At 40.0% G+C, this 22,937-nt stretch overlaps 1 protein-coding gene across 3 annotated transcripts in view; it reads right to left on the bottom strand.

The window, feature by feature from the left end:
- Nucleotides 1-22,937, bottom strand: part of dst (dystonin) — a 104,553-nt gene continuing 81,616 nt past the window's right edge. For 2 of the 3 annotated variants that reach the window (XM_034100355.2, XM_034100356.2), the window contains 31 exons: nt 22,346-22,572; nt 20,455-20,577; nt 20,248-20,349; nt 19,554-19,655; nt 19,078-19,251; nt 18,263-18,418; nt 17,883-18,080; nt 17,105-17,233; nt 16,236-16,406; nt 15,002-15,157; nt 14,021-14,227; nt 13,092-13,211; nt 12,330-12,499; nt 12,079-12,238; nt 10,989-11,183; nt 10,783-10,911; nt 10,027-10,170; nt 9,692-9,880; nt 9,454-9,583; nt 9,097-9,260; nt 8,540-8,702; nt 8,304-8,458; nt 8,132-8,206; nt 7,948-7,965; nt 7,132-7,248; nt 5,469-5,586; nt 3,902-4,015; nt 2,627-2,817; nt 2,310-2,420; nt 1,577-1,703; nt 1-1,065 (listed from right to left, as the gene is read on the bottom strand). In XM_034100355.2, the coding sequence (XP_033956246.1) occupies nt 812-1,065; nt 1,577-1,703; nt 2,310-2,420; nt 2,627-2,817; nt 3,902-4,015; nt 5,469-5,586; nt 7,132-7,248; nt 7,948-7,965; nt 8,132-8,206; nt 8,304-8,458; nt 8,540-8,702; nt 9,097-9,260; nt 9,454-9,583; nt 9,692-9,880; nt 10,027-10,170; nt 10,783-10,911; nt 10,989-11,183; nt 12,079-12,238; nt 12,330-12,499; nt 13,092-13,211; nt 14,021-14,227; nt 15,002-15,157; nt 16,236-16,406; nt 17,105-17,233; nt 17,883-18,080; nt 18,263-18,418; nt 19,078-19,251; nt 19,554-19,655; nt 20,248-20,349; nt 20,455-20,577; nt 22,346-22,572 (4,589 nt within the window). In that variant the 3' untranslated portion in view covers nt 1-811. The remainder of the gene's footprint in view (nt 1,066-1,576; nt 1,704-2,309; nt 2,421-2,626; nt 2,818-3,901; nt 4,016-5,468; nt 5,587-7,131; nt 7,249-7,947; nt 7,966-8,131; nt 8,207-8,303; nt 8,459-8,539; nt 8,703-9,096; nt 9,261-9,453; nt 9,584-9,691; nt 9,881-10,026; nt 10,171-10,782; nt 10,912-10,988; nt 11,184-12,078; nt 12,239-12,329; nt 12,500-13,091; nt 13,212-14,020; nt 14,228-15,001; nt 15,158-16,235; nt 16,407-17,104; nt 17,234-17,882; nt 18,081-18,262; nt 18,419-19,077; nt 19,252-19,553; nt 19,656-20,247; nt 20,350-20,454; nt 20,578-22,345; nt 22,573-22,937) is intronic. The other variant, XM_034100357.2, reaches the window with a different exon arrangement.

Here is a 22,937-nt window from a genome sequence, read left to right as displayed (position 1 = left end):
TTCTTCGGTCCACACCAGCCTCTGGTGACGTTCTGCAAGCAGGTTTATTACAAAGTAATGATACAGTGACAATTTCAGCTCTACCGAAATATACCATACATAGACATGGATGCACAAGAGAATGTCTACATGGAGTGGCACCTCTTCAAGGTCAGCGCACAAGCCGCTGTGAAGTGGTCGAACTAAACAGGTAGTGCAGCTGCTCACAAACAAACAGGACTTAAAAGCTTCATGATTATGAGGTTTCTGCTACTTGCCTTAAATAGTGTTTTTTCAAAGGTTTCTGCAGTGCTTACTGGGGTTTATGTAATATATTGCATTGCCCTTTAAATGCATGTTGGCAGTTTATCATAGCACTTAATAATAATTGCAGTGCCTGAAATGGTACCATAATGCACCTTCTACTCCAAACATCAGCAAACATAAATTACAGTACATTCAGTAACTCTCATGTTGCCCTTCATTAGTGTGTTTAGAAATGTTAACTAACCGTATAACGTAGTCATTACCAGATATTCTAGTGTTCATCAAACCTCTACAGGTTTTTGCATTAATAAAATAAAAAATACAATAAAAACAATTTCACATATTTCACAAAAAATAAAATACATTAAAAAACAAATTCACAAGGCCATTAACATTCCATTCTCACATCATATTAAACCATATTACCTCTCAACAGAATATTTTACATCTTCGCAGCAATTTAAATAACACTCAACACATTTGCAGTCTTTTAAGTTATCTCCAGTGTCCGTTACGTGTTTAGGGTGCAACTAGCTCCTGGGTTGTTTGGGTTGAAGGCCACTGACTATCGCTTGGATCCCTTGGCCAGTTTGCTCGTGGGAGTGGTTCTTCTCTGAGGAGTGGGGATCTTGGATGGTTTCCCTCCTTTTTGATGGGATGCAGAACGAGGCGACCCTCGGGTCGAGTCACCGACAGTCTCAGACGCGTCCGAGCACACAGACTGGATGTCTGAGATGTCAAAGTCAGAGGCGTCACTTCCTCTGCGACTGCTCCCTCTGCTTCCAGCCTTACTTCCAGGACGGCTAGAATTTCTTCTCTCTAAATCATAAAAACAAGGACAATAAATAATGCTGCGGAACAATATACAATCAAAGGTATCAGTGTATGTCACTGGCAGATGGTTTTATTGGAAGATTATGTTTTTAGTACTACTTTCACAGTAATCATATTTAATAGCTTAATTAGTCTCGCCATTTTGGAGGGTTTTCAATTCATACTCAATATTCCATGACGGTTGTCTCTAATTGCTTTTTCAGAAGTGATAACAAGCTAGTCATTACAAAGAGGCGTTCCTTGCAGGTTAAGCAATACATCTTGTCTTTTACCGCTTTGCAGTTTTTGCAACACCTCACTCGTAATTTTCAACAGACTGGAAACCACTGAAGAGGTTATTGTAATCTCAACATGTTTTATTTAAACACATCAAATTGGGTTGTTCTTGATCAGTGTCAACATTGTTTTCCCTCTTTAAAATCAGAAACACTTGCTGCGAGTTTTCCACACATGTTCTTCAAATATGATGAGTCGCTGAGGTTTTTTCTCTACTCACCACCTATTGTCTGTCCTCGAGCTTTCAGTACAGCAGCGTTGATGAGCGTTCCCTCCTCACCACTCTGAAATCCTTTGCCTGACAAATACCCAGGAAGACGCAATTTGCTGCCTTGAACAGGTGTACTCTGCAAAAGAAAGAACTTTAATGACTTCCCTTGTTCTTAAAGAGAGATAACTGCACAACGTAGAGACAGTGTTTAAACGTTAAAAGAAAACATGACAAATGTTGTTGAGTTAGTTTGAAATTTGGCAGAAAGAATTCCCATTCCTTATTTTTGCAACAACCTAGGATCCATTTGAAGCAGTTAGTATTTGAAATATATGTTAAACATGTAGTTAGAAAGTCATTAAAATCACACATGCTCAGATTACATCTCAAGTTCATATTCTTGTCATTAAAATGAGACCGACGTTTTGGTCAGGCGATAATTAAATAATCAGCAAATTAGTAATAAGATAAGTTTAAATGTTTTTAGACCCAACTGAAATCTCTAACACATTAAACCAACATCTAAAGGATCTGTCATTGTTTCAAATGCAGAATACATTGGAACATCTAAATCAGAAATATAAACCACTAGCAAATACACCAACTAGGAGCTCTATCTGGTCTAAATGTTGATAAATCAATATTTCTTTATATTTGTCTCTTTATTTGATAATTGTGTGGTAGATTTCAGTCGGGTCCTGACTGCGAAGCATCCCACATCATGTTCTGTATATGACTATACCTCTGAGGATGAACCTTGGCTCTCAAAGGAGTCTGATGATTTAAGAGGAGAGGATGGTTTGCTGTTTGTAAGCCAGGGCTTATCATAATTGCGGCATATGTGTTGGGGAGTCTGGGGAACAATGGCAAATCAAAAAACACAGACATGGAATCACAAATCAAAAACGATGAGAAACACCAGATGGAAGAAACACAAAAATAAGGAAGAAATGTGATCAAATAATGTAAAATAAAGGAATAAATGAGAGGGAAATCTTGATGGAGTGATCAACCAAGAGAGTGACAGAAACTAGATACCTGCGTAGCGGGGTCTCTCACCTTGGGTGTGCTGGCCACCGCTGGGCAGGGGGGGACCGCACAGCTCTGGCTGGAGCAGGATCTGTTGGGGGACGCTGCTCTGGACGATGGCCGAGACTTCCGGCCTCGATAGCGGAAGCTCGCCATCACCTGAGTGGTTCCCTCCGGCAGGATGAACTTCTCTCGCAGCTCCATGTTGGTTCTGCCTTTAGCTAAGAAAGGACATTCCAGGTTAGCCGGACTGCACAATATTAACATTGATTGTTGTGAGAGTTGATGATGATGAGTGAGATAACACTTTATTTTCTACTTTAGGTCCCTAATTTCACTGAACTGCTGCATTTACACCCAAACCAATATTCATCTACTATTATAATTTGTATTATGAATTGTTTTTAAATCTGTACGTTCAGATATATGCTTGCCGTGGAAATAAAATCCCAACACGTAATTTTCCAACTACTATTCTTTGTAGGCTACACTAGGAATTAGAATAGAATAGGAATGTCCAAATTACTGGGAAATGATAAGGGACATATATAAAATAAAGTGTTAAAATGAATTCAAACTAAATATGGAATCAAAAACTGAATAAATGATGAAAACACAAGACTCATGCTCTTTCACATCTCATCCATACTGCTGCAGTACTACTACAATAAACGTGTGGTTTCTCAACCAGAAACAGACGCTTGTTTGCTTGGACTGCAAAGCAAATAGTTCAAATATTTAAACAAATTAAAGTTTGCACAAACACCCTGACACCAAAAACAAGCCCAAATAAATATGACAAAACCAAGAAACATAAATACACCGAATGAACCAAACCGAGCTGGCCCCAGTTGTGTTGAAAACAAACTGTCTTACATGCAGATTAAATCACCACTGTCAAACAAAGTAAAGTCAAATAAATACTGTTGCCAGTTTTGTTTTGTGTTATGTAGACACCACTCCATCCTCTTCCCCAATGATGCTGTTAGTCCAGTTTTATATTTAAAAGTATAAGCATCGGTTGAGACTCTCATGAGGTTTATTTGTTTGATTGTCAAGCAAACCTGATAAGTGCAAAAGAAGGTCGGCTGTGAGCCCCTCGCTACATGCAGAGAGACAAAAGAGCTTGTTTGGGACTTCAGTTCCCATGGAGATGTGACTCACACAAAACAACTGCATGCATGAAAATTAGCTGAAAGACAGCTAATAGTGAGTTCATGAGAATGCCATTCACGATGAGCGCTCACACAACAACCACGATACCCAACACAAGAAGTACACACTCGGATGTGCAGACACACATACCACTGGTGGGTTCATGGAGCAAGGTGAGATATTGTGAGATTTGCCAACCTATCGGAGACTGAGTAATTGAAGAGTTTGACTCCGAGCGCAACATTTTGCTCCCGTGGTGATGAACTAGAAGAAATGATATCATGTTCAGCAGGAGGAAGGTTAAGCAGGAAATACAGAGGTGTATACTTAATACAGAAGATAGCAGAAAGAGTACATGGAGCAAAAGACGTGGGCTCAGAGAGGACGTTTCATACTGATATAAAAAGACAAAAGAAAAGACAGTCATACAGTCTTCTTCCACTTATATTCAAATAGAAAATTGGGCTTTCCAAAGCTTTTGATGGATCAGACACCAAGCAAATAGGACTGTCTTTATAGCCTCAGTTATATAATGAAAACCTAATAATATTTATCTGGTAATTTTGGGGAAAAGAATATCACTAAATCAAAATATCACTAAATCAAAATGAGTTACTTAAAGAGCCTGTGACACGAGTTTCCCCCATCATCCAAACCCATCAATTTGAGTAAATATTGAAAATCGTTACTGAACTAATTTTGGATATTTGTACTTTGATTAATTAATCAATTAGTCTGCCCTTCAATGTTGATCATATTCTGGATCTTCTCGGGGATTCTTCAAGTCCCGCCAAATTATGTGTGACGTCATTGCGGGCCAAGCGCTCCAGCTGCACCGTTCAGGATCCCAGCATCTGCTGCGGGGAAACGGTAGACCTCGTGTCCCGATCGGAGTGGGAATAATAATCATAATCCGTGCATTTTATCCATTCATTTCCCCAACATTGTGGTTAAAAAAAACACATGTTTAATCCATGTTGGTGTACTACAACTACAAAAAGCATCGGTTTGTTTTCTCTTCAGGAAATGCAGACCGGCTCAAACAAACGATTTTTAAATCATCATCTTCACCACGATCATTTATGTTTATGTTCGCCGAATTGACATGAAAGCACTGACAAATATGAATATACTGTAGTCAACTTCATTACAACGTTATTAACGTGCCTAAACTCAGTAATTCACAATTTCTACGAATGACAATGCACTTTGTCCGTGTTTGGCTTTCTCGCCGCACAGTGAAGCGTTCCCGCATTGACGTCACTTCCGGCTTCCCCCAAAACTTCAAAATGAGTCGAAGGAATTTCCCCGCGATGTTCGAAATTATTGATATTTATCGGAACGGTATCGCACCTTCTTTTTTAAACTGACGGTTCGAGATTACTAGTAGCCCGATATTTCATTGCACAACAGTTGTTGGGAGGCTGTCACAGGCTCTTTAAGTCTTAATCTAAGGTAATGTATGTAATCACACTAAAATGTTTTTATGATTTCAAATCAGTTCACATCAATATGAATTATAGTTTACCGCACATTGGGGCTGTCATTTTGCAATCTGCTGAACAATTCACAAAATAATCTTCATAACAATCATGATCTTCATCAAGAGTAACTAACTACGGAAGGATACATGAGACAACATTTGATGTGTACACTTTTAAGTATTTAATGCATGTATTTTGCATTGTGGCTTTTTGTTGGGAACTGTTGAACTTACCTCGACAGGGGTCGTTCTTCACCAGGAACTCATCCAGAGCCATCCAGCCTCCTCCCACACGCACCATCACAGTGCTGCGTAAGATCCGTACGAGCCGGAGCTGCTGAGAGTCTCCAAACTATGAGGGGGGGGCAGAGAGGGGGAGTGTGAAATTGCTGACCTCCGCATGAACACTCTTTACTGCAGGTGAAAAGCTGTGCAACCCCGAAAACCAGACTGGTTTGGAGAATGACATTAATACCAAATGTGACGACTTCAATTCAAATCTTCGGGCACAAATCAAACAATCATCAAAGTTTTCGTCCACTTTAGTTCTGATTTCCTTCCTATGTTGCACAGATTTACACAAACAGTATTATGACCCAAGTATTTTTAGTTCTCATTCACAAAGACACAAATGACACAAAAAGGCAATCCAACTGGCTTTCTTCTAGCGAGTGTGCTGTTGTGTGAGATCAAATGTGTTGTTCCTAATATACCTTATGAGTGCATTCATCCCACATAGCCTCATTTCATGCCGAGCCACTCATTTATTGTTGAGACAAAACTATTAGCTAATAATGGCCTGCAGCAGATGCTTTGTATTGGTATTTGTGTATACAATTTGATCTATAAAGACACAAAGTTACACAAAAAAGTAAAGAGTCCTTTTGGTAACTTAGAAACAGTACCATCATCACATATGTACATGTTTTTTGTGAAGTTTAGGGGACTGATATTTTACTATTGCATCATATGATTATTTATTCTATGAAATAGTAGACTCAGGCTAGTATCAGCCAGGCTCTACACTGTTATCTGTCACAGATTATAGCTTATTGAATGTTAGCTTATGCAGTGTATTGACATGCTGCATAGTAAATAAAACACTTAACGGATACATTTTAAATGTTAACCCAAATTACCTACAAAATAATTGTTCTTCTTCAAGTGTTCTTGGGTTCCCATAAATACAGCAGTGGAATATATTAATGTAAAAATGAATGTGTGGCTTTATTTTCCAACACGTGTGGTTTTAATCAGTGTATGGCTTCAGTTTGCTGCCTGAACTGCAGGTCGAGCCTGTGAAGAAAACATTAACTGAAGGCACATTATTTCACCAGCAGGAGGCACTAGAGAATCATAATTTGCCTTCAGCAAACATAAGAACAGGTGAGCATGTGATGGATGCGAATGGTTTGAGGTTTATGAGATGACACACAGAAGTCCGCCAGTTGGATGAGACCATGAGAATTAGCACAAAGACATCATTCACAATCACAGCTGCATGCTTTCTGTCAAAAACAATTCCACACCATGATCAAGCAGACAAACAGCAAACTGCCGCAATCCAGCACTTTCTAAGACTACGAATCAAAAGCTCAGGATGCACTGATGAGGATGCGGATCCAATGCAGCTAGCTCCAATGACACAACGGGATAAACATGAGGAATGGTTTCGAATCATTTCCGTCTAATAATCCATCACAGTGACACGTAGACATGACCAAACACTGATGAGGCTCCGCTAAGTGCCTATTAACTCATGAAGTCTCTTCAACTGGTAAAAACGTTTTATGATTTGTATAATGATTTAATGCCACTGGTGATTTAAGTGATCAAAATGTGATGATGATCTGGAGAAAAACGAGGCACAAGACATATTTTAAGAATAACCATTTACCAGAATACAGCTTTCCAAAACTGCAACAGGTAGGTGGGGGGTAAGATTTTGATTTTCCCTGTTTGCTAATGTCTCGTCCCCGAGTAAGGAGTCATGTAAGCATTGGACCTGACCAAACTGTCAAAAGAGTTATTATAATTAATAATTGTTGTGTGACACATCAATACAAACTACTTTATAAAGCAACACGAATGCCCCTCTTACTAACACCTCCCATTATTCATCTGAATCCAAATAAGCTTCAGCAAGCATGAGTTTGACACTGCAACATGCAATTTGTCAACACATAGTAACTCAGTCGGTAAAATGAAAAACAATATATTCATTGAAATCATCATCGTAACCTGACTATGTAAATAGTTCATATTAAATCATTCACAACAGTGTGAGTGTAACACAAAAAATATGTCAGCCATGTTTGTAAATCATTCCCAAGGCAAGCACACAAAGCATTATTTTCCAAGCTGCCCAGCAGATGAGTTTATGCCCGTGGACTTATAAAAGATAAGGCCTGAAATGGTATTGGCTTGTTATATTGTTTATCTGAAACTCAAAAGCAGATACTGTATATCAATAAATAATAAAAATACATGTTTTGAATCTGACGTAAGACTGAAAATGCATCTTAGGCCAATGATCCTCGTGGATTACATCAGACGGCCATAGATCTTTAACTCTACTTCTGAGTTTCATTCTGTAAACATTAGCCAGGACTCTGGGCAGAGAGGGTTCATTAGAAAGCAAACATGGTAAATGAAAAAAGACGTAAGGCTTGCTAAGGCACCGAACAGAGGGGTAACAAACGTTCATATGTACCTGGTTTCCAAGGTAGAACTGGGGGTGTGAGGAACAATAAAAGAATATAAGAACTGTTAGATTTTACAACGTATTGGCACTTCTTGAAGAACTTACCTGCTAGTATTCAAAACATTTTAAGGCAGTGTGTGTCTGTTTATTGGAACATCTGCTAATAATAATATTTTCTTTCAAATTTGCTTACCCGATATTTGTTGGCACCAATTTGCTCCACTTGGAATCGTTTTGTACATTTACACTTTGCCACTTGTCTTGTAACCTACAAATAGAGAACACATTTGATTGAAACACAATTCTTTAGATATAAATATCTAGATATACATTTCAGAAATTCTGGCCATGAGAGATTTTATCACCTCATCTTCAATTTTGTCAGCATCTGTTAGCGGTTTGTAAGCATCCTTGTTGGGATGAAGAGCTGCCACAAACTCATAGTAGTCAATGTATCCGTCACCATCTCTGTCGAATATGTCTGCCACTGCGCTCATCTCCAGACGACTGGTGGGGAATTCTACAGGAGAGCCATGAAAGTGTTACAAAATGGGGTGGGGGTACATGCTTTTTAATGTGAGTTTGTATGTTGGACACTTACTGGAGGACAGGATGCCCTCTATAAACTCCTGTCGGGTCACTTTGCCATCTTGATCCTTGTCGATGCGGCGGAAGAAGTCCATGACACGAGACTTCTTGTGGTTCATCCAGCGCATGTAGCGCTTCCGCCACACGTCAAAGTCAAAGTTGGCAAATTCCTTCAACTGCACAGAAACAATAAAGGGGGATATGAACACAACTTTCAGAATTTCTTATTTATTTCTTATTGTTGTAATTGGATTTTTATATTTCTCAGATTAATTTAGATTTTAAAATGTATTTTGTAAGTGCATATCTGTATTTATATGTACCTAAATAGTTATATATATATATATACCTTGCAATTACAAAATACATTTTCAAATCTAAATTAATCTGAAAAATATAAAAATCCAATTAACTATTTAGGTACATATAAATACAGAATACATGGTTGAAGAACTGTGTAGGAATGGCCATTGTGATTCAATCTTTTGTTTAAGAAATCAATTTGAATGGGCTTTAACTTCCACACTCAATGACAACTCTTGTCTGTGTAAATCTTGAGTGTTTGATTACCTCCTCCAGTCGGTCCAAGGCATCGTTGAGTTTCCTCCTCCTGTCCAAAGCCAGCAGCCACACGTGCTGCCACTTACTGACCAGCAGGTTGACCCGCGGGTTCTTGGTCTCAATGGGAGGCTGCGTTGCTGACGCATACATCGTCTGTGTGGGAGAGCGTTTTCCTGCAAGTGAAAGACAAAAACCCTTATAGTGACTTTGATCTAGCCATGTTATGAGCAGGAATAGATAAGCACTGACATCATTCCAGGTGCTAAAATGGACATGATGAGGATGTGGAGTCACCCTGCAGTGATGAAACAACAGGGCCAGATGGCTCAGGTCATGCTCTCTGAGGGGCATTTATAGGGTACATACTTCCAGTTCTTCCTTTGTCAAGCACAGGGATGTGAGACTGGACAGGGGGCTCCACAGCAGCCTTCCTTTTGTGTGTCTTGGTGATTTTGTCAACATCTGGTTGCTTTCTGGTCATTTCCTCCATGAATGCCTGCAGGGAAAAGCAACAAGTATGGTTCCAGTAAATGTACACTTACAGTCAATAACAACAATCAAGTCATAACAACACTAGTTCTGTTTATCTACAGCTTTTCTTTACCTGGTGTTCTTCTATGAGGCCTTTGACCTCCTCCAGCTCCTGTGGCAGCAGCTCCTTGTCCTTATCGTTGAGGTTGGTCTCGGCCCACTGGAGCCAGGTCAGCAGATTCTCCAGCAGCTCCTGAGTGGCTAACAGCTCAGAGAGAGCCGTAGCCAGCCGCTTCTGGTGCTGCCGCGCCCACGCCTGCACCTGTAACAGTAACATTAAACACATTGTTCACACTAAATAGAGATACAGCAATTCCTTTCGTGTGATGAGGCATTACATTTAGTGATTTGTGTGGGGAAAGGCTGCAGGAAGTTATACGATAGGCATATATGCAGCTGTGCACTGACCTCTTCAAGACGAGCTTTAATGATGGTGTTCCAGTGTTTGATGGTTGTGATAGAGTCTGGATGGCAGATGATCAGAATAGCTTCCCCCAGACTGGTTGCTTTATTTAGAGCCACTCGTTTCTCCTCAAGTTTCTTGATGAACTCCTTAAAAATAGCAAATGGGTACAAGATTAGATTTCTATCTGGATTCTCTTTGGCAAACTTAAAAGGAAGCACTGCTCATGACGTTTTTATTGTTGGAGATAATAGTGACCTCCTGAGGGAGGTTGATCCAGAGGGCCCTAAAAGATAAGGTCACACTTGGTGCTCAGCACAGACAGCTGTCAGAGCCTATTTATCTACAATGCTGAATTGTGGGAATGAAATATAACATCTACTAACAAACTGTTTATTCAAGCAACCTTCTACTTATTTATACAAATAGTTATCACCGCAATAAACCGGATTTAATTTCGTCTTAATGTACATTATTTAATTTCATATTCTGTTCTTGTACATATTCTATTTACATGTATACAGACTTCTTGCACAATTCTTTTATTTGTATTTTTGTATTTTATTATATATGCTGCATTGTTGGAGGAGCTCAGGTTAGAAGAATTTCATTGCCATTTCTACACTGTAGCTTATGTGTATATGATAATAAAACCTTTGAATCTTGATAAACTCAAAAGATGCCAGCATGTGAACGGTATTAATTAATTTAGTCATAAAAAGTTTAGTTTGAGAGGGAAAAATAGATATTTGCATGCTTGCCTTGTGTTGTTCGATAAGCGTCTGCAGCGCCTCCTCGTCATCAGGCAGGCTGCCATGGAAACGCAGACTCTGCTCGGCCTCGGCCAGCCACTCCAGCAGGATGTGAACGGTGGAGTGAAACTCCTCAGCCTGCGGCGAGAGGACACACATCAGCCAGCTCTCAGACACACTCTACCTTCTACGTACCAACAGTAGCTCCGCAGTACCTGGCACAGCGCCTGCTCAAGCCGCGCCTGCTTGGACACCGACAGGCTGCACACCGTCTCCCAGCGGGTGCTCAGCTCCTGCATCTGCACCTTCACCCAGGACGAGTCATGGTGGCTGATGTCCGTCAGATCCCTGGCTGAACGTTTGAGGGCCTGAACGCTGACCGTCCTCTTTCCCAACTCCTTCTGGAATACCTGCAGCGACCAATCAGAGAAGGACACAGTTAAACTACATGAACCCATATACAACATACAGTATATACAAGTTTAATATTTGTGTATTTAAAGCTCTATATATACAGTCTACGCATTCAAGCAAGTTTATGTTTTTACACTTTTTACTGTAATAACAGTTGCTTTTCAAAGTTTCAATATTAAGTCACGTATAACGTACAAAGAAAAGGAAACTGAACTGTGGGGACATAAATATCAAAATAAAAATCCCAACAGAAATGTAGATCTTTGTCATCCAGCATTAAACAAACGCATGACTCACACAATGGAGAAGAGAAGATATACAGTAGGCATAATTAAAGTAAAACTTGCAACAAACTCAAAGAAATCCGTTTTTCTGGAACAGCAACAAACAACCACCCCTTAGCATGGACCAACAAAGGTCCCCATGTCTTATTCAATTTGGCAAGAGTACACCTAATCTTTTACACTTTAACAAAGTTAAGAACATACAGTATATGATCCATAAGTAATGAGAGGGAAGTAAAAGTGCTTCTCTGTATTTATTATTTAAATTAAAAAGTCCAGAGGGAAATTGTGCTAATGGATTACATAAATCTAATTCAAAAGTTCACAGATGTTAGTGCATTAGAAAACAGAAGTACTTCCATTGCCGATGTAGTGGAGTTATAACTTCTTTATACTAAACTTCAAAGAACAAGGACTTTGAATGGATAGGCATTACAATGCTAGCTCGTTTGTGATATGAGTCAAACCCTGGTGTGGTTCAAGTGCCCTTTATCTTCTATTGTGATAATAAACTATGAGTGATAAAAGGAAAGGGTGGGGTCAGTGCAGCAGCGAAAACTGTTATGCTTCTGAAGTTTGCGTTGGTGTGGTCTGCTGTTGTTCCTACCTTGTGGGTGTCTATCAGGTTGAGGACCAGGTCTATGTCTCCGTGTACGGGCTGGTCCTCAGCCAGCTGAGGCTCCACCCTGTACAGCCAGTCAATGAGAGCCTGGAGAGCGTCTGTAAACTGTCCCGAGAACAACAGGGCCTCCTCCAGCTTGTTTTGTCTGCGAGAGAGCACAGATCAATCACAGTGAATGAAGAATCTCTTATAGTCTCAATTGTTATTAAAACATATGCAGGAAAATTATTTCTTACCTTTCTACTGACTTCCCACAAACAGTGTCCCATTTGTCCCTCAGCTCACTCAGCATGTCGTCCAGCTTCTGGTTGTCATCTTGCAGGGAGGTCTTGTCTTTCAGGGCCCGTCCTGTCCGAGTGGTGGTGTCGTACACTGAGTGTTTGCTGCCAACAGCTTTTTGGAACTCCTGTGTATGAGAAATACTGTCATCAAAACACTGCTACCTCCAAAACAATAATTAAAAGGGTTTTAAATGAAAAAGCTCTGAAGTGAAAAGTCAAGTTCACTGGATTGTTTTAGATGTCATGCTTTAGATGTGCTGGGTTACAGTGAACCTTCTCAGCTTGTTCTTCCTTCTACTGAAGGCATGCCATGTATCCTAATCTGTGTGTGTTGTAAGATTAAGGAGACAGTATTCTGTGATGGGAAACCCAACAACGGGTCAAAAATTTAGAGTCACTGGGATTAAGAGTATCCAAAAGCATTTGTTCCATCCAGGGATTATGTAGGATTAGCACAATATCCCCGCATAACACTGCAGAGAGAACAAGAGAGGAGTGGGTGGGGTATAACGCGGGTGAATGCACGACTGATGCTTTTTGTGGATACTGTAATTCCAATAAATATTTTTTGCAGTTAGAATTGCTGCTTCCAACTCCCACATACTCATACTGTCTAATTATTCTGACCTGTGTCAGTTAAATGAATGAAACTCTATCGTCAAAGGGGCCTGGTTATTTTAACTGGAACTAAATTATCATAAAACAATGCTTTGTCACCTTGTGCTGCGCCAGCTGTGTCTTAATTTTGCCTGGATCGTTTGCAATTTCCACTTCTGAGTCCAAAGTCTTCTCAGATTCGTCGAGCCACTCCATCAGTTTATTCCACGTCTCATGGAACTAAAGAAACAAACAAGGCATTTAAAAAAAAGTATGATGTCAATTGATTTATGGCAGTGTTCTGTTCAAACAGGAAAGGCTCACATTAATAAAACACTGTAATAATCTCCAGCCAGAAAATGATCAGGTTTGATATAGTATTTCCAGAACTTTCCAATAACAATGAAACATACTGTATCGCCATAGCAGTGAAACAAAGCCAGAGATGGCAAAAGTACACACATCCTTTACTCAAGTAGAAGTACAGATACTCGAGTTTAAAAATACTCTGGTAAAAGTAGAAGTACTGACTAAACTTCTTTACTCAAGTAAAAGTAAAGAAGTGTGGGCTTCCAAATGTACTTAAGTAAAAAGTACCCATAACTACCAACTGTTTTAAAGAGTAACTGACCTCTAATAATAATAATACTATTAATAGAACAATAATGTCAATTTTAGCTAATGAATGTTTCGATGCTGAACAATGGCAAAATTACAAAGTGTTCTTCTTTAGAGAAGACCAGGAAATGATGGACACACGGATCGTGTTAAAATCAATAGGCAGGCAATGACTCTAAATAATAATGATCACGCCACCAAACGTAGATTAAAACTAAAGTAACAAACCTGTTTTGAAAATGTAAGAAGTAGAAGGTACAGGTATTTGTGTTCAAAATGTAAAAAGTCGTCAGAAAAATAAGTAGTGGAGTAATGTACTGATACCAGAAAAATGTACTTAAGTACAGTAACAAAGTATTTGTACTCCACTACTTCCCACCTCTGAACAAAGCTGATTTCAAACCCCTGAATGAATACACACAGAACAGTACCTGTTTGGCCCTCTTCCTGGCGTCGTCCAGCAGGCGGCCTCGCTCCACAGACCGCTGCACCAGCTTCTCCCAGCGGCCCTGCACGCTCAGCAGCAGGTTCTTGATCAGCACCACATCCTGTTTCTGGCTGAAGTACTTCAGGTGTGTTCCTGTCTTGTCCAGTTCAATGATGTGTTCCCTGTGGGAGTTCACCTCTGTCACAAACATCTGCACGGCACACAGAGGAGAGAGGGGGTTAGTTCAGGTGTTATATTCCAAACCCGCCTCGGCCGCCACTGCGTCAGGCCGCTGTGTCCTTGGGCAAGACACTTTACCCGCATTTGCTCCTGTGGGTAATGTCCACAGTAATGACAATATGTCACCCTATAATACCTACCTTTGCTACCTTTCCTACCTGTAATATGTAATTGTAAAGCGCTTTGAGCACCTGTAAAAGCGCTCTAATAAAAAATGTAATGCATTATTATTATAATACCAAAAGAGGAAACAGGCTTTTTATTTGACAGCAGAGTTATGGATCGGCTAATGAGCTTTGTTCTGAATGAACAAACAGTGTGGAGTCATTACATTGATGTAGGCTTGATGATGAGGAAAATTAAACTGCCCTTTTCTATAAGACACTGATATTATGTATATATAATATCCTGCTTTATATTTTCTAACTGAACATTTATAATTCAACATGTATATTTTCATTTTTTTTTATCGCTATTTTATTGCTATTGAGATGACATTTTGAAATGTTTATTTCTAGTCTTGTAATTGTTATTGTAGAATGCCATGTCTTTTAATGCTGCTGCAACATAAACATTTCCCAACTTGGGATCAATAAAGTACTTCTTATCTTATCTTATATAGCGTCTGGATTAAAGCATGGAATTGCATAAAAATGTGTCCACTTAGAATCAAAGCAATCATTACATAATTATACATATTTAATAATTCAAGGCTGTGAAACCCTCCTCTCTGCACAAGCAATACCTTATGCTCATCAATCTGAAACATGATGGTGTCCATGATGAGGGAGGCGGGGGAAACCATGTTCAGTGTCTGCTCGGCCTGGGTGAGCCAGTTGATGAAGTCTTGCAGAGAGTTATGGAAATCCGTGGCCAGCGTCAAGGCTTCCTCTAGTTTCACCTGCAGAAACAACACATCGTCAGGAGTTATGCACAGACATGGAAACAATCCTGTCGTCTGGTCGCACTATTATCATCCATATCCTGCTGCTGAAAACAAACCGCTTGGTTGCCACAACACTAGATAAAAAGGAGTGGAAAAAACTATTACACTTCAATTGTGCCGAACATGACCTCTAATTACACAGAGGAAGTTAACATCTCTGGAGAGGCTGGTGGTGGAGCAAGAGGGGAATGACGAGCTTTTAATTCAATGAGGGAAACATCCATTTGTTACAGCCAAGGCCACTGGCACAGGCTCATCACGTGGCTGGAAATGGTAATGACGTTACCAACCTGCAGAGTTATTGGTAAGAATGCTTCATAAAGCAAGAGAGAGGTTAATAGACCCTACTTACGCTATTATTTGAATAAACTATTTTATGCTTGGCAAACGTGTTTGTGCTCACTAGACTGTGGAAGTCTCACATTGCTGAAGAGAGTGTGGGCCAGCAGCTGCAAGTCTGTGTGGCTCTAAGATTTACTCGACTCTATATTTCTGGGAACAGGACCAAAGTAAATAGGCAGCAAAAGCAAAAATGTTACAGCAAACTTTCAAGCCGGCAGAATATAAGGAGCTCCATATCTGGATAGAGAGCGGTAAAGGAGAGAAGCTTATTCTTTAAGTCATTTTATATGAGGATGTTTATTTATTGTAGCAAAAAAAGTGAGAAAATGTCACAAGGGAATAACATCAATACGATTCCCACAAGAACAACATAGTGACCGATGACTGTTACTTTTCTTGATTAGCACTATTATTCATTGTTTGCATTTGACAAGTCTTCACTGTAACAGACCACAGTTGTTCCACGCTGACTCAGAGCGCTCTGATCTACAGTGTAACCGCATCCTGTGTGTCTGTGCCAGCACGCCATCTTTACACCATTCATTATCAGCACCGGGATTACAGGCTTACACATACCGAGTCATAGCTCAAGTGTGTGTCAGTGGTCTCTCACTGGGGATCTACAGTAGGAATAGTTAAGCTGACAACAGTGAAGCCCTGTATGTCTTCGCCACAACTCTCCACTGCATACCTTTCTCTCAGCAACCTTCCCCTGCACGGCGTCCCATTTGTCCTTTAGGTTGGCGAGGTCCTGTTCTGTGTTGCTGTCCGGACCCTCGGGTGTTATGGCAAGCAGCTGTTGACCCTTGTTCATCAACTCCTGATACAGATCCTCCTTCAGCTCCAAGGCAGAACACAACTCCTGCAAGAAAACATGACATAATGACACGAGGGAAGCCATTGTCAAAGATAATGAATTATAGCTCTTATAGAAATGTATTTATTAGGATGAACCCCTTGAGATGCAGCATCTCGTTTTCAAGGGGGTCCCGACAAAAGCAACATCTTACATACATACATGAACAAAATAACAAAAAGCAAAGCATGACAAACAAGGACAAACCATGTACAGTCTGTTAAGTCAAATTCATGAAGTAATACAATCATTATCTGCTTCAGTGTCAGACAGAACAGGAGGATCTGAATGGTGTGTAAGTAATTGGTTAATGCACAATATTTATTTCACTTTATATTTCTAGTACAACAATGCTGTGAAAATAACACTCTTAGAGGAAAGGTTCCCACAACTAATGCCTTTGTTTTTGGCCCCCTCATTACTGGAGCTCCTTCAGGGGGCGTTTGTTGTGAAAGTGTCTCTTCCATTAAAGAGAGAGGAAAACAAAGGAGGGAAAACATTCCTAAATTCATTATAGTCAGACGTGGCGAAATCAATCCGACACGCTTTAAAAGGCTCTGTGTCATCTTCTGCAGGGGGATGCAAGCAGTGTATTTTGCAATGTCATTTAATTTTCATACTTCAGATAAAACACAGGAAAGACATCGTCGTCTCCTTCCAAGCCTGCTATCTGTATGCGGCCTTTCACAATGTTAAACACATACCAGATGGGCGTTAAGCTGCTCCCGGGCCGTGTCTGGTAAGCCTCCCACAGCCTTTGATGCCAACAGCTGACGTTCTGTGTCTTTCAGCCATTGCTGCATATCTTCTATCTCACCATGGAAACCTTGAGCCTACAACACAATACAACCTGAGTCAGGACAAAAGGTGTCACGCACATTCATTGTTCGCATCCCATGGGTGAGAGGAGGATGTCTGAGTTATTAATTCCTCACATTCATTAGCAGTAGTAGTGGGTTTTTGCGGTATTCAGCGGTATAAACTAAGACATTTAATTAAATAAAGCATTTGATAAGAAATTCAATAATTAGAAAGTGTCACTTTTATTTAAAATAAACTGTTAAAATGGTTGAACTTTTAAAGCTCACCAAATAACAAATAAATAATAATACATGTTTTTTTTTTGTGGCAATTTTCTGATAAGAACACTTTTCTTTAAAACCTTTTAAACCTGGTCAAGATTAAGTGTTATGTTAAACATTCTTAACATTCAAAAATAAATCCAAAACATTTTTATGTTTCCCTTATCCCCCCTGACATCAAAGCATGCTCCTAAAAGTCAAAGTTATGAATAGAAACTCCACAGGATAAAAAAAAAAGGAATGAGGAGGGGGCAGAGAGAGGGATCACTCCTCCAAAAACAATTTATGACTTTCACATAACTTCCTTGCTACCCTGGGAGAAAATAATCAATCATGGCTTATTAAACATTGAATAATGACATGAAGGTGATTTAAGTTACAGTGAAAGTATTTTTCATACCTGAAGTAGAGCGCTCTTGAGTTGTAGCTTCCTCTGATCCGTCTTCTCCAGGATTTCTTCCCACCGCTGGTTCAGGTTCTCCAGTTTGCTCTGCAGGCTAGAAGCTTCCTCTCCAGCGCTCAACTCCACCAGGTCTTTACCGGCCTTATTGACCGTCTCCACCGTCGCCTTGTGAGCAGACACATCATTCTGTAGAACCTGTGGAGATAAAACAGCCAGAACAAATTAGATACTGGGTGGACGGATCTGAAAGACACATTTAAATCTACATGGGTAAAAGTTAATTTTGGAACAAACAATAGAGGGCGATACATCCACTGCCTCTTTGATGTGTTTCTGATGCTCATTTACAAATACATGAATTTGCACTTTTGCCGTACATGATGCTTGGCGAGCTCGATCTCCACGGCTTTGGGGTCTCCTCCTGTCTTCCTCTGGTCACTGAGCAGCTCCTCGGTGTGGCTCATCCAGGCCAGCAGCTCGTCCAGTGCGTGCTGGAACTGACCCAGAGCCAGCAGGCCTCCCTCCAGTTTGTGCTGAATTAACAACAGATTAAACCATTAGATATTACAGCGTGTGAAAGCACTGGCATGTAAACATTACAACATATTCCATGGATCCATAGTTGAGTCTGTTTTTAATCCAAGAGTAGGATCTCTTAATGTCATACAAATGTAATTCATAGAGCGTTGCATACTGTATTCAAACAGCGTATAGGCCTTTTAAGTCACTTTTGAAAATGTATCTTCACACAATGGCTTTCTTATAATATCTTCTTCTAATTATACAGTTTTAAAATGTGATTTTGGTTTATTTACTTTTCCTTATGCTTGCCAGGTTATTTAAACTGTTTCTTGTATTTTATAACTGTCTTCTATGTGTAGATTTAAAGCAGTTTGTAACACTGGTTTGTTAGTGTTGTTATTTTCTTTTCTGTCATGTTTGTTGGTCTGTTTGTCTGAATGTTAGCGGGATAACAAAACAAATACTGGCCTGATTTTAACTAAACCTGTTGGAAGGGTGTACCGTACCGTAGGCCAAATATGAACCTATTAAATGTTGAATCCTGAATCCTGGGGCAGGTGCACAAAATCCGCTCTGCCATTGCTCATACAATTATTTAAAGCGCATATTGCCCCATTGAACATAAAGTGTGTGCATAAAGCTTCCCCTCTACATGTGTCCCTTTTCCGACCTGTCGGCTGATGATCTTCTCGTCGAGGTTGTCCCAGAGCATTTTGAGCTCAGACATTGGCTCCTGGATGGCCAATCGGTCGGCCTCCTCCGTCACCTTCTTCAGCAGGAGACCGGCCTGGTGGTTCAGGCGCTCCATCTCGATCTGCAGCTGGTACGCCTCTCCTTTGAACTCCTGGAACATACAGTGGTACAACCCAATCAGTCAACAGAAATACAAAAGCTTGTTGGACAATACATCCAAACCAGGCTATGCTCTTTCAAGCATTAAGGACAATGTGACAACTTTATGAAGCAGAGATTTAATACAAACTGGGGAAGGTATGAATCATCATATTAATACAGCTGTGGTTATGGCAGAGACTCTGTAGCACTGAGTACAGGAGTAAAGTTAGATATAAATACATAGGACATAGCGGAAGGGAATTATAGAAATATTCTGCTGTTAATTATTTAAACAAAATTACAAGACTTTACCTTGTGCTCTGCAATCTGCTGCTTGACAGTTTCCAGGTCTGTGCCTACGGGTGACATTGAATCCAGTTTGCCCTCCAGAATATCCACCCAGTCAAACATACCCTGTGAACAGGGTGGGAAACCATTGTTACTGAGAGAAAACAAAGTTAGTGCACACACAGGGAGTCATGTTTCACATCTAGCGTCATGTTATGCAAGTACAATTGGTCTGAAGTAAATAGTATCATGTAACAAAGTACGCACACAAACAAAACAATTAGAAAGAAGCTCTTCTCTTGAATACATTTTAAAGGTGTGTTTTCAGTCAAACTAAAATAGTCTTGGAGAGGACTTTTTCTTTCAAACCAGGAAAAGAGTTCATACACATGAGAAGAAGTCTGAGCGAAATAAAGCGAAGCGCTGTGGTTGCTGTTTATTGTTTCAAATTTAAAAAGGTCTCATAACATGTATCACTTCATCAAGGGCAATAAAAGAAGGGTTTTACAATCTGGCTGGCTCCTTGTGTGTGTTTAACTCTAAAGTGCATGTGCATGTCTCCATTACCAATTATATAATTAGGCATACAATAAAAACAAATAACAGTAATGAAAAAGTTGTATGAGTCACATGAAGATTCAGGGTAATTTCAGAAGCCTTACTCTGTATTTTTTCAGAGAATTCTTTAAAAGACACAGTGAAGGAGTGATTATAATACCTGCAGGCCGTCCTGAAACTGCACGGCAGCCTGCATGGCTTCTTCCAGCCTCTCTACTCTCTCCTTCCAAGTCTTATTCAGATTTTCCCACGCTGAGTTCACCTGGAAAAGTGATCGGGTAACTTTACCATAAGCCATGTGTAACCACAGAAAACAGCATAGACAGTTAGAAGAAAAACTCTGCTGCTTTGGAATGTCCTCTAGTACCTCATCAAGACTTTTCTTTATCACAGGTTTATCAGGTTCCCCGCAGGCAGTCATGAGCTCTTCACCCTGTGCTCGAACCACTTCAAGCTCCTCTTGCAGCCCATCGATCTCCTCTTTAAATCCCTGTCGAAACAAGAAGCAGTTGTTAAACCTAAGACATGCTCCATCACTCTTAATCACCCATTCGTTCATTCATTCAATGATTTAACTCACGGAGGGCCACATACAGAGAAACATACAAAAGGCTGGGCCCCTCGGGTATATTGCCTCATAAGTTAAGTTATAAGTTAACAAAATCAATCAAATGTAGGTAAATTATGCTTGATACTTGAATATGCTTCATCACAGCTTTCCATAGGGTTTCATTTTTTTGGTGGCAACTCATTCCTTAAAACAGAAACCTCAGATTGCTTATAATAAGGGGAAATAGGAAGGGTCTATTTCAGGCTTGTTATGTAAATCAGTTATTGTGCTTTTTTTAAATCAACTATGATTTGTTTGAAAATGTTTTCAACTTTATTTGACAGAATTGATTTGAAAAGTGGGCGTCTTAAAACATTAATACTGTGTAATATATATATTTAAGAAGCATATTCCATTATACTTTTAGAATTTGCTGCGGGCCAATTCAAAATGGACCACTGGCCGCATTTGGCCCCCGGGCCGTAGTTTGGATATCTCTGATTTAACCTGTTAAGCCCTGCCTCGCCTGTTTTTCAGGTCTCAGGCTCGAAAATGACATTCCCAGAACAAATGACCATATCTTCCCTTCTAAAAGGGGTATATTAATAATCTTTTTCCTCAAAGCAAGGTTACATCTGTGAGTTGGATTTAGAAGTGTCAGAATAAATATAGATGTTTTTATTTTAAAGTAAATTCAGATTGAACACAATAAAAAAAATTAAATTATAGTGTCCGTCCAAAAAAATAAACTTATAGTGAAAACCACGCTTGAATGACGGGATAGTAGACTAAAAGCTTTAGGAATCCAAACTATAACATATAATAAGTATCCTGCATCAAGATTGATGCAAAACAAGTTAAATTTGAACTTTTTAGAGAGATTTAGAAAAAGAAAACCACTTCTGGGGTCATTTGGGTGCATTTTCCATAGCTCTGGCCCCCCTCGGTCGATTTTGATGATTGACATCTCTTTTTAACCGTTAGAGCCAATAGAATCGAGGGGAAGTTCCTAAAATCCATCTAAACATTACCCATTGGTGAATGAGAAATGCGCAGCCAGAATGCCCCGGAACCGGAAGCTGCGATACACTCTGGTGGCTATCATTAGCAGCTAATATGAAATCTCCGTTTTTGACATAATAATGGAATGATGGATTATCAGTAATCATTTAAAAGTGACCCACAGACACATTGGATTAACCATTGGATTAACCTTGAGCAGCGTTTTTATCGTTTTAATGCCATTGATCAGAATAACAGCTAAAGTGAGACGATCTCCCGTGAATGCTCCGTAAAGCTACGTGTTGTGATGTCTGTGTTTGCTTCCCGTGTCGCGAGTTCTGATCGCTCAGTGATGATACTGAAACCAATATAATCTGTGGAATCTCAGCTTTAATATGATATCATGTATGTGTAGTTACGATAAGTAATAAGGGTATTTTTACCTTGAGTTCTGTGCTAAGTGTGTTAGCATTCTTTCGCTCAGGGCTTATTTAGACGCTACTTGTGAGACTTGTGCTTTGTTTTGGTAAAAATGGTTCTTATCTTCAGTTAGCTGAGTTTCTAACCCGTTAAGTGAGTATGACACATTAATAGGTTTTTAAATATTAAGAAGCCCTGAGAGACACAGTTTCGTGAAAAAGCTAAACGCCGGACCCGGATTAGGGTACTCTCGGGTTTAACAGGTTAACTCCTAGGATCTGTCTACCTCCACAAACTCCTGCTGCTGTTTGACGACAGAGGGATCGACCCCGGGCTCCTCCAGCTCTCGCAGCAGGTCCTGGCTGTCTTTGATGGTGGCGATGAGAGCGCAGTGGTCGCACCAGAACTTGTCGGCCAGGTCCATCACATCCAGCAGCTTGACCTCCCGCTCCTCCAGTCGAGCCTGGATGTCGCTCCAGAGGAACACCATCTGGTCCAGTTTGTCTTGTACAACTTGTGTGGCAGGAAAGGAATATAGAATAAATGAATGAATGAAATAAAAAATGTGATACTAACAGAATACCACAGATATCAGCATGTATTCCTCGGCTGAGTGCTGGGGAGCACAGCTGAGAGAACACACACATTTAATGAGAAACAGTTTGGTCTCCGTTTATTGCTTTGATTTTTTATTGCAACTAAAACTAATGGAATTCCCATTAAAGTCACACCTGGAGGAAAGCTTTGTGCAATTCAGTAAACAAAAATGCTGACTCAAAACTCAAGCTAAGATCTTGAGTCAAGGATTTTAACCAAGGAGTTTGCATGTTTTGATTGGAGGAGAATTATAGGTTTGGTCTGCGATGTTGTGCAGTAAT

This window comes from Pseudochaenichthys georgianus, chromosome 15 (genome assembly GCF_902827115.2).
Source record: "Pseudochaenichthys georgianus chromosome 15, fPseGeo1.2, whole genome shotgun sequence".
Lineage (NCBI taxonomy): Eukaryota > Metazoa > Chordata > Actinopteri > Perciformes > Channichthyidae > Pseudochaenichthys > Pseudochaenichthys georgianus.
The sequence above is the reverse complement of the archived record's forward strand: the minus strand, read 5'-3'. Positions and strand labels throughout refer to the sequence as shown.